This window comes from Rousettus aegyptiacus, unplaced genomic scaffold (genome assembly GCF_014176215.1).
Source record: "Rousettus aegyptiacus isolate mRouAeg1 unplaced genomic scaffold, mRouAeg1.p scaffold_m13_p_16, whole genome shotgun sequence".
Taxonomy (NCBI): domain Eukaryota; kingdom Metazoa; phylum Chordata; class Mammalia; order Chiroptera; family Pteropodidae; genus Rousettus; species Rousettus aegyptiacus.
This window is the reverse complement of record NW_023416291.1, coordinates 40,380,664-40,396,237: the sequence shown is the minus strand read 5'-3', so window position 1 is coordinate 40,396,237 and position 15,574 is coordinate 40,380,664. Positions and strand designations below refer to the sequence as shown.

Genomic DNA, 15,574 nt, shown 5'->3' with positions numbered 1-15,574 from the left:
TGAAAGACATAAACTTACAGATTCAAAAAGTCAAACAAATCCCTAATGTTAGAAAGCCAAACATATCCATACCTAGCCACATCATAATCTAACTGCTATAAACTAAAGCCAAAAAAAAAAAAAAAAAAAAAAATCTAGAAAGCAGCCAGAGACAAATAACATGGTGCCAACTGGAGAATACGGATCCAGGTGATTGTGGATTTCTTATCAGAAACCATGGAGCCCAGAAGGAAGTGGCACATTTTTAAGGCGCAAAGAGAAAACAGTCAACCCAGAATTCGACATCCAGTGAAAATCTCCTTTAGGAATTCAGGTGAAATAAAGACATTCTCAGATAAAGTAAAACCAAAGGAATGTGTAGCCAGTAGACCTGCTCTAGAAGAACTGCTAAAAGAAGCTTTTAGATGAAAGAGATATGATACAGAAGGAAACCTGGAAAATCAGGAATGAAGGCAGAACAACAGAAACGGTAAATATCTGGGTAAAAACGGTAGACTATTCTTCTCCTCCTGAATTTTTTAAAGTAAATGTTTAACACTTGAAAACAAAACTTTAACATGGATTGTCTGGTGGGGTTTCAATGCATGTAGATAAATATATAAAACAACTCTAGCATAAAGGGGTAGTGAAGTTTCTAAATTTTAATTAAAGTGGTAAAATACTGATTCAAAGTAGACCGTGAAAAGGTATGTATTTTACAGCAATCACTAAAAAAGCTAAACAAAGATATAGTAAAAATCACAATAAAGAAACAAAATAGGGTACTAAAAATGTTCAAATAATCCACAGAAAAGTTAGGAAAAGGAAAATAAAGGGATGAAAAACAGAGGGAACAAAAAGAAAACAAACAGTAAAATAGTAGATTTGAATCCAAAAAATTCATAGCCACGGTTAAGTATAAATGCTTTAAATATATTGATTAAAAGACAGACTATCAGAATGGATTTTTTTAAATCACCCAATTATATATTGCCAGCAAGAAACTCACTTCAAATATGATGTAGTTGTTAAAAATAAAAGAATTTTTTTTTAAAAGTAAAAGGATAAAAAGATATGTACCATGTAAACACTAATCAAAAGAACTCTGGAGTGACACTATTAACAGTAAAATAGACTTCAGAACAAAAAGATTACCAGAGATAAAGAGGGACATTATATAATTAATGATAAAGTGCTCAGTTCACTAAGAAAACATAACGTAAGGATCCTAAATGTGCTTGTATCTAACAGCAGACTTTGAAAATATACGAAGCAGACATAAACAAATTCACAATGACAGTTGGAGATTTTAATACTCCTCTTTCAGTAATACATAAAACTAATACACAGAAAATCAGTGAGAATTGCTAGAACCAAATGATGCCTTCAACCAACTAGATTTAACTGGTATTTATAGAACACTCCATCCAACAAAAACAGAATATACTTTTATTTTCAAGCATACATGGAACATTCATCGAGAAAGATCATATTCTGGCCATTAAAACAAACCTTAACAAACTTTAAAGATCTGACATTATACAAAGTTCATTCTTAGACAATAGCGTAATTAAAAATTCCAACAAAATAAAAATTTGCAAATTTAGAAACTAATCAATACAATATTAAATAACCAATGGATGAAAAAGAAAATCTCAAAGGCAAATTTGAAAATACTTTGAACAAAAATGAAAATCCAACATACCAATTTTGGGAAGCTGCTAAAGCAGTGATTCGAGAGAAATTTATTGCATTAAAATGTTTATACTAGAAAAAGAAAGGTTTTAAAACATTATCTTCAGTTTCCACCCTAAGAAACTAGAAAAAGAAGACCAAAATAAACCCAAATCATGGAGAAGGAAATACTAGTGCAGAAATCAGTGAAAATGAAAATAAAAACAATAGACAAAAATCAATGAAATCAAAAACTGATTCTTTGTAAACATCAGTAAAATAGATGAACCTCTCACAAGACTGACAAAGAAATAAGAAAGATGACATAAATTACCAATATCCGGAATATCAGTACAGACCCTGCAGACATTAGAAAGATAACAAGGGACTACTATGAACAACACAATGCATATAAATGCAATGACTTGGATGAAGTGGACCAACTTCTTAAAAACAACCAACTACCAAAACTCACTCAAGATGAAACAGAAAAGCTGAATAATCCTATAACCATTAAAGAATTGAAATTAATAATTAAAAATATTCTGAAAAAGAAATTTCCAGGCTCAGATAGTTTCACTGGTGAATACTACCAAATAAAATTTAATACATACAACTTAAAATAGCTTCAAAAAGTGAAATACTTAGGTATAAATTGAACGAGACATGTACATGTTAAAAACTACAAAATGCTAATAGAAAAGAATCAATGATGACCTAAATATACAGACATACTGTTTCATAAATAATGAGACTTACTAAAGATATCAATTTCCCCCCAAATTGATTAATAAAATTATTTAACACAATACCACTCAAAATCTCAGCAGACATTTTTGTAGATATAGACAAGCCAACTCTAAAATTCTATACAAAGAAACTAAACTAGTTAAAAAGACTTTGAAAAAGAAGAATGTTGGGGGAATCACATAATCTGATTTTCAGACTTACTACAAAGTTAGCCATCAAGGAAGTATGGTATTGGCAAAGGAACAGACATACAGATCAATGAAACATAATAGAGAGCCCAGAAGTAGACTCACACAAATATGCCCATTGATTTTTGACAAAATGCTAACGTAATTCAATGGGGAAAGGATAGTCTTTTCAAAAAATGTTAGAGATGCAAAAATTGTTTTATATGCACAAAACAGATACAAACCTCATATCTTATGTAAAATTTAACTCAAAATTGATCACAGACCTAAATGTACAACTATAAGACTTTCAGAAAAAAATATATATGACTTTGGGTTTAGCAATGAGTGAGTTCTCAGACATTGCAACAAAAGCACAATTTTTAAAAAATTGATAATTGGACTTACTCAAAATTAAAAATGTTTGCTCTCTGAAAGACACTGCCAAGAGAACGAAAGGACAAGTGGCAGGCCGGGAGCGAACATTTTCTAATGGCACGTCCGACAAAAGACTCATATCCAAAATAGATAAAGGACTTTCAAAAGTCAACAATCAGAAAACAAACAACTCAATTAAAAAATGCTCAAAAGACATGAAAAGATACTTCTCCAAAGAGAATATATGGGTGACAAAGAAGTACATAAATAGATGTTGAATGTCATTAGCCACTAGGGAAATGCAAATGAAAGCCATAATGAGATACCACAACATACTATTAGGATGACAAAAATAAAAACGCTGATCAAGGATGTGGAGTAACCAACTCTCTCATATGTTACTGGTGGGGATGAAAAATGGCGTGGTCAATCTGGAAAATGGTTTGGCAGTTTCTTATAAAGTAAACATGCGCCTACATATGACCAAGCAATCCCACTCCTGGATATTTGCCCTAGAGAAACAAAAACTGTCCACACATAAGCCTGTACATGAAACATTTATAGCAACTCTATTCACAACTGCCAAACACTGGAATCAACCCAACGTCCTTCAGTGGGTGAATGGATAAACACACTGCGGATCAGAATACAAATAAAGATAAATAAATGTAAAAAGAAACAAACTTTCAAAAAATGTAGCAACATGGATGAATCTTAAGGTGATATGCTAAATAAAAGAAGTCAGACTTAAAAGGTCACATACTGTAGGATTCCATTCATATGACAATTTCAAAAAAAAAAAAAAAAAGACAAAACTACAGTGACAGAGACCAGATCAGTGGTAGCAAGGAACTTGGGACGGGCAGGACCGTGCCACCACCAAGGGAGAGCACAAGGAGGTTTCCAAGGTGACGGGGTGGTTCAGTGTCCTGAAACTGATTGTGGGTACACAACCCTGTGCATGGGTTAAAATGCATAGGTCAATTTACCTAATGATAATTTAAAAAGTTAAAGTAAAGAAAAAAACAAAGATATACAAAACAGTAAAACAAAAACCCGAAACAGAAACAAAAAATGTTATTTTGCAGAACCACATCTTATGCTCCCAGATTTGTAGAACAATGTACGTTTATACAGCTATAAAATGAAGCCCCAAAGGATGACAATGACTTCTTAAGCAAGGCAGTCTTTCTGATTAGAGCCCTTCACTTTCTAACTTTATATATTGCTTTTTCTTTTTAAACAATGCACATGTATTGATTCTAAATAAGAACAAAAGCTAATGAAGATAAAACAAGCTCGCATTGCAATGAGTGGCCAAAACTGAATTCTGCTGATTTGCTATCACATGGAACCTAAATATTTCTTAGGGCTTCGATAGTTTTAAAGTCTACTTGCTCCCACAACAATCATGGAGAAGATAAAATTTTAAAAGAAGAAAGAAAGGAAGCCTACCAAGAGGTTGACTGACTCGATGACGTCTAAGAACACCTCGTTCTTCCGGTACTTGATGCCCTCGGACCGCCAAGACACTGCGTTGGTGACAGTGGCTGGTGGCCGCGGGGCCCCCGTTTCCAGCTTGTGGCCTTCCTGAGTGATGTACCTAAGGGAACACACTCAGATTTAAGATGCCCAGGAACTGGCATTCTTGAAAACAGCCCCTCACTGTAGCAGGCTCCAGAAAAGGCAGGCTCTGGTTTCACCTGGGACTATTTAAGAATATCTTATGATTTTGAAAAAAACCAATAAACTTGAGTTACAATGAGTGTACAGCAGGGGTCCCCAAGCTCCGGGGCTGTGGACTGGTACCAGTCAGTGACCCGTTAGAACTGGGCCGCACAGCAGGAGGTGAGCGACAGGCAAGCGGCAAGTGAATTAAGTGTCCTCTGTTTTGCAGCCGCCCCTCAGCGCTGGCATCACTGCCTCAGCTCCGCCTCAGATCATCAGGCATTAAGACTCTCATAGGAGCACTGGTCCTTGGTGCCAAAAAGGTTGAGGACCACTCGTGTACAGCGTTCATTTGGGGAGTCCAAGGAGACAGAGACAGTGAGGAAAACCAGTGTTGGTATGCAGAGGAGACTGACCGCCCTGGGAAAGTAACCTGGTGACCCCGCTCCCACTTGGGGAGCAACAGGCATGAGATGTGGGCAAATTACATGGCTTCTCTGAGAGTCCCTTTCCTCCCGTGTACAATGGGAGACAGCACCTCAGATTATAAATCAACTGACTGTAAATGGCCCTGTTCATAAGAAGTGCTTAACCCATGGTGGCCATTATTTGAAGGGCAGGATTCCAGAGAAGGCAAAAAATATTTTTTTTTAATCACAGACTCCTTTGTGGCTGTTAAAACAAAGGCAGGTGACTCCCTAACAACCAGGCATTTAGTATACCTTCATGGATGAAAAATTAAGACCTAGTAATAGGAAACCACTCATGCCATGCAGGAATGCTACATGGGAAACGATCCCAAACTGTCACTGTTGGGATCAGCCCCCCAGACCCCCTACCACGCCCACTCACTCCTGTAGAATCTTGCTGTCTGTGGTCTGGGGGTAGCCGAAGTCCATGAGCTCATCCAGCAGCTCGTAGATGATGACAAAGTTGTCGCGGATGCTCTCCTCCTCCAGCTCCTTGAAGTACTCTGAAAATACCTGTGGTGTTGGTGATGGAAGCAGGCAGATGGGCAAGAGGAAGGATGCGGGAGGGATGAGCACTTGCTCAAATCCGTGTGCCCCTCACACTCCAAGGCTGGAGACAACAGCCCACATGCTGCATTTGCCCATTTCCCAGGTTTTGTGACGTGCTACGGATTAGGCCTTTGACTCAGGAAATAAGAGTAGCAATGTGGCCGCCTGAGAAATGGGAACCAGGCTGGGGAAGCGCAGGCATCCTGAGGCCTGGTCAGAAGCTCCGCATCCCCTGAAGACTGCTCTCCTCCCCTCCCTGACAGACACCTCCAGGCCTGGGACCCCTTCCCAGCTTCTCTTTAATTCTCACTATAACTGTCACCCTTGGCCTCTGAGTCAGAAGTGACTCAGGTGAGGGGCAAGAGCCACTGGGGACAGGACAAGTGATCCTCCCAGACTCCCCGACCTCCGTGAGCTGCCTATCTGTACAGCTATGCAGAAAGACCCATCTTCCCCATTTCAACAGGAAATTAAGAGGCTCAAGGGAGAACCTTCCATTACCACAAACACCAAAGGAGGTCACCAAAGCAGAGAAATTGTAAGACACTCCATCCAGGCGGGAGACCTGCTTCCTTCCCACTTCCCCACTCCCAGGCCCTGGCTGCGACAGCACCACCACTCCACACTGAAGGGCCACTTGCTGCTCTCCCCCAACGCCCTCACGGCCAGACCAGCCCATTCCGCAAGGGTCGGCACTGGTGCTCCTGCACTAGCTGCACATGGCACCACCAAAGGCAAGAAGCTTTCCTGAGCCCACCTCAGACCTCCTGGGGCCAATTCTCCACTTCCTTCAACCCCACGGGCCTGGCTTCGACCCAGCCCCTCCGTCTCTTTTCTAGTAGCTGCAGCTACCTCCTCACTGGCCTCCCTGCTGTCCTCACATTCTCTCCACACTAAGAGAATGTCTTAACTCAGACCAGGTCTCAGCAGTCTCTTGCCTAAAGCCCTCCGCCATCTCTCTTCAGACTTGGAATGAAATCTACGCTCCTCACTAGGCCTTGCATGCCTCCCTCAACCTCCTCCCGTGGTCCAGCTCTGCCCACAGTGCTGACCTCAGCCCCACACGCTGTCCCTGGCTCCCTCTGTCCTGGGCATACTGGCCTGACTACTCCTGCCCTAGGGCCTTTGCACGTGCTGCTTTCTATGCCTTCACATCTCGCTGTCAGCCTAGGCCTGGCATGTATTAGCTCTCTCCATGGAGGACCTGCACTTTGAGGGCCCCTGAGGAGATTCTGAGCAGAGCTTAGCTCTGCCCTCCTCCTGGTTACCTCGCCTTCCCAACCCCTGACTCGGCTGGTCACCTTCCACCCTTCCACAACCACCTGAAGGGCATACCTGTCCCTCACCTTCTCCTGTCCATTTTCCTCTCCTCACCAGGGTGGGGGCGGGCAACTACGGCCGTAGACTCCCACACACAGGGCAGCTGCAGCTCCCCTAGCCCATTTCCTGGGGTTTCAGCCCAGAACTCCCTGGGGCTGCTGCAGCGCCTTGGGTGACTGGCACAGGGAGAAACACGGCAATGCCAGAGTGACCGACACCGCGCTGGGGCCCCGGCGGCTCGACTCACCTGCACCACCTTATAGAGGAAGGAGAACACCAGCGACACGCACGCGTTCTTCTTGGAGGTGGCGACCACTGTACGGCGGCCACAGTCAAGGAGCATTCGGAGGCCTGGGCCACCACCTTGCACACTCCGGGCTCGGAGCTTCCCCCGGCCCCACCCCAGCTGTTCACGTCCCACTACAATGAAGGGGACGTCTAGGAGACCCCGCAGTGTGAGCTCTGCCGACTGCTGGGGCCCTGCTCCTACCACGTGTCCTCCTCCATGGTCCAGCCACCCGTGCCACGGCTTCTGGAGTGAGCCTCGCTTTCCCATGCAGAGCCTTCTCCCAGGCCTAGTGTTCCTTGGGCCCATCCACCCCTGTGCCTGCAGTCACCTTGCCTTCTTGCGAGTCTCCTCCAGGATGTCAACCTCCTTGGGGAAGCCTTCCTGGGTCCCCAAACTAGATGAAATCCCCATCACATCTGCTCCTCTCCTAACACCCACTGCCCTTGTCATCATGTGTTCTCGGCCCATCTCCTCTGGCAGCAGGCTGCTCCTAGGGGCCGGGGCAGGGCCTTCTGGCCCCGCAGTGCCTGAGCCGGCTCTGGGCCAGGCAGGGCATGAGCTGGCAGCTCTTGGTTGCACGTGTGTGCGCACACAAAGGAGTCCCCCAGGAGCTCCACCAAAAAGGGATACAATACAGGTTGTTGTGCTTGATCCACATAAAGCGGACCCCACCGTGGGCCAGGATGGGTGACAGCATCCCCTCCTCCTCCTTCTCCATCAGGATGGGCATGAAATGTTCCACTTCTGACATGTCCACGTCACCGCGGTAGTTTCGGCAGATGAGCACCTGGGTGGGGTGGTAAGGAGGGAAGACGCTTTCATTTTGAGTGCCCGGGGTGGAGGGTGAGACCCACCTGCTTCTCTCCCTCAGAGGACTCTAATCACACCCTTGTCCATCAAAGGATACCTGATCCCCATCCCCCAAGGAGTTTCCAAGGAGTGTGTTTCCCAAGGGAACTTCCACAGGGCCAGCAGGGTCTTCACGGGGGCCTATGGGAGGGGAATGGGGCAAGGGCCCAGGATGGAAATGCTCGGGAGACACTGGGCTTAGCAACGACCTGTAGCCTCTCGCTGGAGACATTCTAGAGTCTTTCCTGTGCTGACTCACCCTGCTCTTTGCCTGTGTCAGGGTGCCTGTTTGGGGAACACTGCTGACTTCACATTTGCTAGAACCCCCATGGCCTGAAGAGAAGCCCTTCTCTCTTTCACAGCCTGTGTGGGTTTGGATACGCAGCAGCCGGAACGCTCATCCACTGCCGATGGGAACGCAGAATGGGACAACCACTCTGGTAAAGTCTGGCAGGTTCTCACAAAGCTAAACCAGCTTATGACCCAGCCGTCCCTCTCTTAGGTATTCACCCAAGAGAAACAAAACCATGTGTCCATGTGACGACTCGGCCATGAATGCTCGTGCGATTTTATTTTAAATGGGCCCAGGCTGAGAGAATGCTCATGTCCTTCCACAGGTGAACGAAGACACAAACCATGTCTATCTACACCATGGGACACTCCTCAGCCATGAAGAGAAGCGACCACTGACACACGTGACAGCGTGAAGAATTTCAGGATGGCTGGGTAACGTGAAAGACACCTGACAATGGACAGCGCATCCTGCATGATTCCACTTTTATAAAATCTTAGGAAATGGTCACAAAAAAAACATATCAGTGGCTGCCTGGAGATAGGATGGGCAGAGGGATGGACACAAGAGGTATGAGGAGTCTTTAGGGGGTGACAGAATGTGTGCTCATGGCTTCATGGGTATATATGACGTCTGCTGGTCAAACTCTAGCCAGTTTGTTACATATAAGTTACACCTCCCTGAAGAAATAAAAAGGTCTAAGGTTTTGCCAACCTAGGCAAGGCTCTATTTGAAGATGCCACCTAGAGCTACCTCCTGGACCCAGGAGGACAGCCAGCTGCAAGACTCAGCAATGCACTGAGATCATCAATGAGCTGAACGACCTGGATACCACCTGCCTTGGTGAAGAGTCTGCCAGGGCGGGGCGGGGGGGAGGGCGGCCTGACCTGTGTTGTTTTACAAACGCAGGGGACATGTAGCCAGGAGCCATTGTTTATTAGGTCTGTTTATTTTATAGGCACAGCAGAATATAAAAGTTAAAACTACAACTAGTTATTTGTAGCAGTTCTTCTTTGTGTTTTGGGAACTTGTTAGCATTGTAAGATAAGTAGAACAGAGAGTATAAGGTGGTCAGGAATGACTAACTATAGTGGCTGTTTTAGGGAGTGTGTATACTTTTTTTTGCAGGCTCTTTTGAGGAGCGTATTCTACTCAGACACTGCTTCAGCCAAAGCAGATAAGTACATTCAGACCCCTTCACCTTGGAACATGCAGTTTCATAAAATATATCACTGTTTTTATCATTTCAAGCTGGAAACAAGAGAAATGAAGTTAGAGAGAGAGACCACCTTCCTTTCCCAGTTTCTCTTTCATAGCCTGTGGGCAAGTGACCCTGTGCCCTCTTTCTGCTGAGGCTCAGGCCTTTTAGGGACCCAGCACCCAGTGGGTAAGCTCATGAGCACTTGGACCAGGCCCTGGCTGAGGGCTTCCAGGTATTCCTTCATATACTCCTTGCCAAGACTATATACTGTCTCATACACTGCCCCAGCCATGAGATAGGACTGCTATTTTTAGAGAGACAATGATGTCCAGAGAGGTGGTACCACCTGCCTGAGGTCACAAAGCAAGCAAAGCTGAGTCAGGATTTCAGTCTCACTTCTCACTCCCTGCAGGGTCACTTCTGCTTGCTAAACAGGTTTTTGGGCTTCCCAAAGCCCACCTTCTTCTCCAGGTATCCACTTTTGGGGGCTGCTGCTGGCATGGAGTCCTCAGGCCCCCAGAGTGCTCAGAGCAGTGAGCAATTTATCTGCTCACTCTCACCAGGGATGCACAGAGGTCCACTCACTCAACAAGCACACACCAAACGTCTCTCTATGATGGCACTGTGCTGGGCCTAGGGACACAGGTGATCAAGACAGATAGGGTCCCTATACTGAGAAACTTGCTTGGGGGAAACTAAGGGTCTCCTTGAGGACATGACCTTCAAACTGAGACCTGAAGGGATAGGTGGGATACAGGCAGAGAAACAAGCAAGGCTGAGGCCATGAGCTGGGAGACATAGTCCTTGGGGGAACCTAAGAGCACTGGTTAGGTGGAATGACGATAGTCTTGGAGGTGGGTCCCAGAGGAGAAGACAAAGACAGGAGAAAGGACAGACTGGAGGAGGCAGGCAACTTTAAAGTGACAATCTCCTACTCGTACTGTTGCTCTTGACCCAAAATTCCTTCCCCACAAAGAGCAAGAAGGGTCTTCATAAACAGAAGTCAGATCATGTCTCTCCCCTGAAAATGCTGTCCACCCCAGGCTCCCCTCACATGGAATGAACTGCAAGTCTGTCCCCATGGCCGTCTGGCTCTTTCAACCCCTCCAAACCCTCTCTGTCCATGCTCCCCTGGCTCACCCCACTCCAGTCATCCTGGCCCCGTCAATGGCCACTGAGCAATCCACATATGCTCCTGCCTCAGGGCCCTTGCACATGCAATTTCCTCTACCCAGAATGCCCTGGCCTGGCTCCTTTCACTTTTCAAGCCTCAGTTCAAATGGCACCTCCTCCAAGAAATCTTTCCTGCTTGCTCTGGCTGAGAGATCTACGCCCAACCTGACTTTACCTTCACTGCCCACATCATGGCTGCATTATACATTCATTTGTATCCTCATTTATCATCTGTCACTTCTACCAGACTCTAACACTCCCTGAAAACAGGGACCACTTCCGTCTCATTCACAGCTGTGTCCCACCATCCAGAACAGAGCCTGGCCCGTGGTAGCTGCTCAGCAAATGTCTGTACAATGAATGTGGGGTGATAAAAAGGAGGCCAGGATAATGCCCAGGTCTTCAACACTGGCAGTCCCATGGATGGCGTGTCACTCGCTAAGATGGAGAGAGAGAACAGGTCTAGGGGGTGGTAGGAGTTCATTTGGGAAATGCCGAGTTTGTGGTGCCCGTGGGACCTTCACTGTGTCCTGGAGGCCAGTGGGTTTCCAGATTAAGTGCTCTGGATTGTGGTACGAATTTGAGTCGTTAGCACACTGACATGAATCAAAGCCAGCACGAGGAGAGGACAGTACGGGCGGCATGCCTAGGCCCGAGCCTGAGGGGCCAACATCTAAAGGAAGGGCAGGAGAGGTGGGGCCGGCAGCCAGTGAGAGAAACAAGAGGCAGAGAGTGCAGTGACCTGGAGGCCAGCAGAAGCCTGTTGAAGAGAGTGGTAGTGGTGTCAGAAACTAGAGAAAAGCAAGAAAGATAAGGAAAGAGAAATGTAGTGGAGAGATTTCTATCAGCTATGTGTGGCCACACTGGATCAAAGGCTCCGGCTAGCAGATGGACGTGTGGTCATATATTTCTTGATGTGCCATGACCTTATTTTGGATTAAATGCAGTCTGTGCAGGAGGCAAACTTTTGAAACATGAGGTCTGTGGAGAGTGGAATGATAAATGACATGATGGCTGCTGAGGATGGGAGGGGAGCTGGTGGCTGGCCTTGGAGCTCCCCACAAGGCAGCACCGACCATGCTTTTCCTAGGCTACAATCTCCTTGTGGTGGCTTCTATTTCCTGGGATCGAAATGGTCCCCTCTGGCCTTCTCTCCTGTTTGAAGATCCTCAAAACCCACAGTCCTCCTGGCACCATCCTCCAGGACTTTGGCTGTTTCTCATCCCCTGGCCCCATTGCAATGTCTCCTTGTCTGCCTAACTGCCACCTGGTCACCTTTCCAGCTCTTCCAGGAAACATTTTATAACCACATCTCCAGCCAAAACTGAGGTTAGGTAATCACATTACCTGGGGCCTTGTGCATGCCCTTGTGGCTAACTGGATCTGATCATCTGGAGTCATGTGTCTCCCCTGCCAGACCTCTAGGCCCATGAAGGCTAACATGGACTGCGGACTCTGAATAGTGAAAGCACTTGCCCAAGGTGACATCCCTGAGTGGCAGAGATGAGTTCGGACCTCAGCCCTAACTCCAGAGTCATGGTGAGATGGTCACCACAGGGCCTGGTGCATGCTAGGTGCTGCTGAAATGTGTGCTGAAGGAACACATGAGCTGTGACAGGTAGCCTGTGGGGCCTCTGGAGACACAGTGGCCAGGGTGGAAGCAAGAACATGTGCTATCAGGACTCAGAAAACACTGCCCACCTAGCCCAGGCATGCCCTGTGTCTTTCCTTGCCTCTAAGAAGGCCAGGGAAGGAAGCCCAGCACCGGGACTCACCAGTTGATTCTGGCTGGCATTCAAAGCAGGAAACTCACCCAAAGGACTCTGGGAAAGTGCTTGGGGTGGGGAGTGGGGCAGGAAGGGGCAGCCATTTCATCTTCATTCCCCCTGTTTGTAAGCTAACTAATGCCCACCCCACCTAGGCCCAACACCCACAGTTCTCTCACTGAGCTATGTGGGACTTAAAAGTTTAATGTTGTTGGACCTGTTCTTGTTGTTCCCAGATGTGAGAGGCCAGATACTCACTTGCCTTCCACCCAGCAGAATGGACTGGGGGAAGGCAGCAACCCACTTCTGAAAGACTTCAAGAGCCCTCCTTTAAGCAGCTTTCTCAGATAGCCCTGGGAAAGGCACCTGGGTCCTAGTTCTGTCCAACTCCTCTTTCATGTCTCAGTCCAATTTGTCACTCCCTCTGGGAAGCCCTCCCTGACACCCAGCAGAATTTGACTCTCTATTATGTCCTCACTGCTAAATCATTGCCATTTACATTTATCTGTGCTTTTTGAGATCAGTGTCCCTGTCCCCCACCAGACTGTGAGCTCCAGAAGCACCCGACTGATTTTGCTCACCCAAAGTAGCACCCTGCATGGCACCTAGGAGGTGCTCCTCTAATTACCAGCTGAATGAACAAACGACTGTGGACTCGACTCCTAAACCTACCACTTCTCTGTGATCAGTGTGACTGCGGGCGGGTTATGGAACCTCCCTGTGCCTCAGTTTCTCTGTTCGGCAAAATGACTCTTCCATCACCCGCCTCACCTAACCTTTGTAACGTAATGTTACAACGAACGTTAAGAAATTCAGAGACTAGCACAGAGAAACAGCCAGATAAACAGAAGCTCCAGCGCTCCCAGAGGGCGGGACTGGCTCGAGGGCACACTAGCCCCGATACGCTTTGCCACTTTCGGTCAAGGGTCGTGCGGCTGCTCGGCGCTGGGCCAGGCTCCGAAGCCGGCTAAGGGTCGCCCTTCCCACGGCCCCCAGGAACACCTGAAGCCCCTGCCCACAGCGAGAGCTAGGTCATGCAGCCAATTACCTAGCAACGAGGTGGGGCTCAAAAACCGGAGACCCCTGCCAAGTAACCTAGCAACAAGGTAGACCCCTCAAATGAGACCTATCGGCTTCTTTATTTAGGACCAGGGTGGGTCCTATTGGCCGGTTACCTAGCAACAGGGTGGGGTTCCCCCCTCCAAGGGCGAGGTCCCCGCCAGTTGCCTGGCAACGAGGAGGGTGGGAAGTCCTCCGTACCTTGCCCTTCAGGTCCAGCACGTAGACGGCACTGGCGGACATGGCGGCTGCGGAAAGCCCCGGCAGTGGCCGAGGCGGCAGTGGCCGGAGCGGCGGCAGCGACGGCGGGAACTGCCGGGCGTTGGGAAAGGCCGGGCACGCCCCACGACGGTTCGCCTCCACTTCCGGGCCGCGGAGCCGCGCGCGGACCGTTATGTCCGGTCGAAGGAGGAGCCGTGAGGAATGCGCAGGCGCGGGGTGGAGTGTGCGCCGGTGCAATACACCGCGTGTGACCTTATTTTCCGCTCCCAGCTACAGCATCCCGGAAATAAGACCCAGAGGGTCAGGGCCGGGCGGAGCCGACTGATGCAGGGCACCCTCTATCTGCCCCGCTGGGCGACGAGATCTTGGCAGCTGGAAACTCCCTCCTGTGAGCCAAGTTAGGTGAGAGATCCCAATGGTGGATCCCACCAAGGGCTCAGCCCTGTGGAAGTCCTATTCTGGTGGTGGAGTCTAGTAAATAAATACGTCGTCACCAATTGTCATATGCTTTATGATGCGGGTTAAAGTGGTGGTTACTTAGAAAGAGGGCAAACAAACTCTCTGAATGGCAATCAAGCCTTATCAGTAGTCACTTCTGTCACCTGTCAGGGCGAGCATTAATCAGTCAACAAGCGTGCTTGTTTATTGCTTGGAACGATCCGAAAACCACGCCCCATTGAACCTGAGCGAAAAACACTTGTTTTATTTATATAATTAATGGTCACTGGTGGGTAGTGCAAATTGTGACCCCTGATTAATCAACCGATTGTTATCTTTATTGATTTTATGAACTTTTGAGCTGTGGAGAAATGCCAGGATTCTGTGCCAAGGAACCATCAGTGTTTTGGGGATCCCAACTCTATAGTATCAGAACCATTTACTTGTGCTGCCTGCCTCTGACTTTTGATCTTCCCTCCTATCTCCACCTGGTGTTTTGAAAGATGGCGTTTTGCAATATAACCTATGCTTAGGATAAAGATATAAGTGCAGGAAAATCCAGAGAACACTGGAATATTTGAGGACTGCTGAGTCAGTCCTGAGCTGGAAGCATTCTTGCACAAAGCAGCCAAGAGAGGCTTTTTGACAGTTTTCTTGTAAGAAACCCTGTTGTACCTAGTCTCATACTTTGCCCAATTTGTGACAGCAAAATATGTCTCTTTAAAATTGCAAAACTATACATCTCACTGAAGAAAAACAAAAAGTATAAGGCAAGAAAAACCAGCCAGGAGAGGAGACCTCTCATTATGGAACATTTCCTTTCAGGCTTGCTCGGGGCGTTTTAGATGTTTAATACACTATTAAGGGATAGGAGAATGTCTTTTGAGGAAGATTTCGAAGTACCAAGAGGATTGTCACGGTAAACGCTCCTCACACATAATTTACTTGTAACCTTTTCTCCTTTTGTAGGGGAATTGGAGTCACATCTGAATTTAATCCTTGGCATTTATATTTAATATGTAAGCCAGATTTAACCTCTGCAGTATCTCAGAAAAGACCATACTTATTGTGGTAGATCAGGGTTTCTCAAACTTTGCTGTATGTATATTAGGGTCCCTGGGGAGCTCTAAAAAAAAATATCTCAATGACCAAACCCCATCCCAGGCAGTGTCAAATTCTGCTGTTACACATATGGCAGAATTTGAGAGCCACTGTGGTAGACCATTAACAGCGATGGCCCTCAATAAACCATGTCTCCTGGCGTTCATGCTCTTAGGTGGTTCTCTCCCAGATTAGACATGACTTGTATTGGCCAATGAAAAAGCCAATG

At 46.8% G+C, this 15,574-nt stretch overlaps 1 protein-coding gene across 1 annotated transcript in view; it reads right to left on the bottom strand.

The window, feature by feature from the left end:
• The window catches only part of AP1M1 (adaptor related protein complex 1 subunit mu 1), a 28,040-nt gene extending 14,090 nt beyond the window's left edge, over nt 1-13,950 (bottom strand). The window contains exons 1-5 of the mRNA XM_016157770.2: nt 13,786-13,950; nt 7,875-8,031; nt 7,203-7,270; nt 5,469-5,599; nt 4,404-4,551 (exon numbers count right to left, since the gene is read on the bottom strand). Coding sequence (XP_016013256.1) covers nt 4,404-4,551; nt 5,469-5,599; nt 7,203-7,270; nt 7,875-8,031; nt 13,786-13,827 — 546 coding nt within the window. The 5' untranslated portion in view covers nt 13,828-13,950. The remainder of the gene's footprint in view (nt 1-4,403; nt 4,552-5,468; nt 5,600-7,202; nt 7,271-7,874; nt 8,032-13,785) is intronic.
• Nucleotides 13,951-15,574: the final 1,624 nt, after the last annotated feature.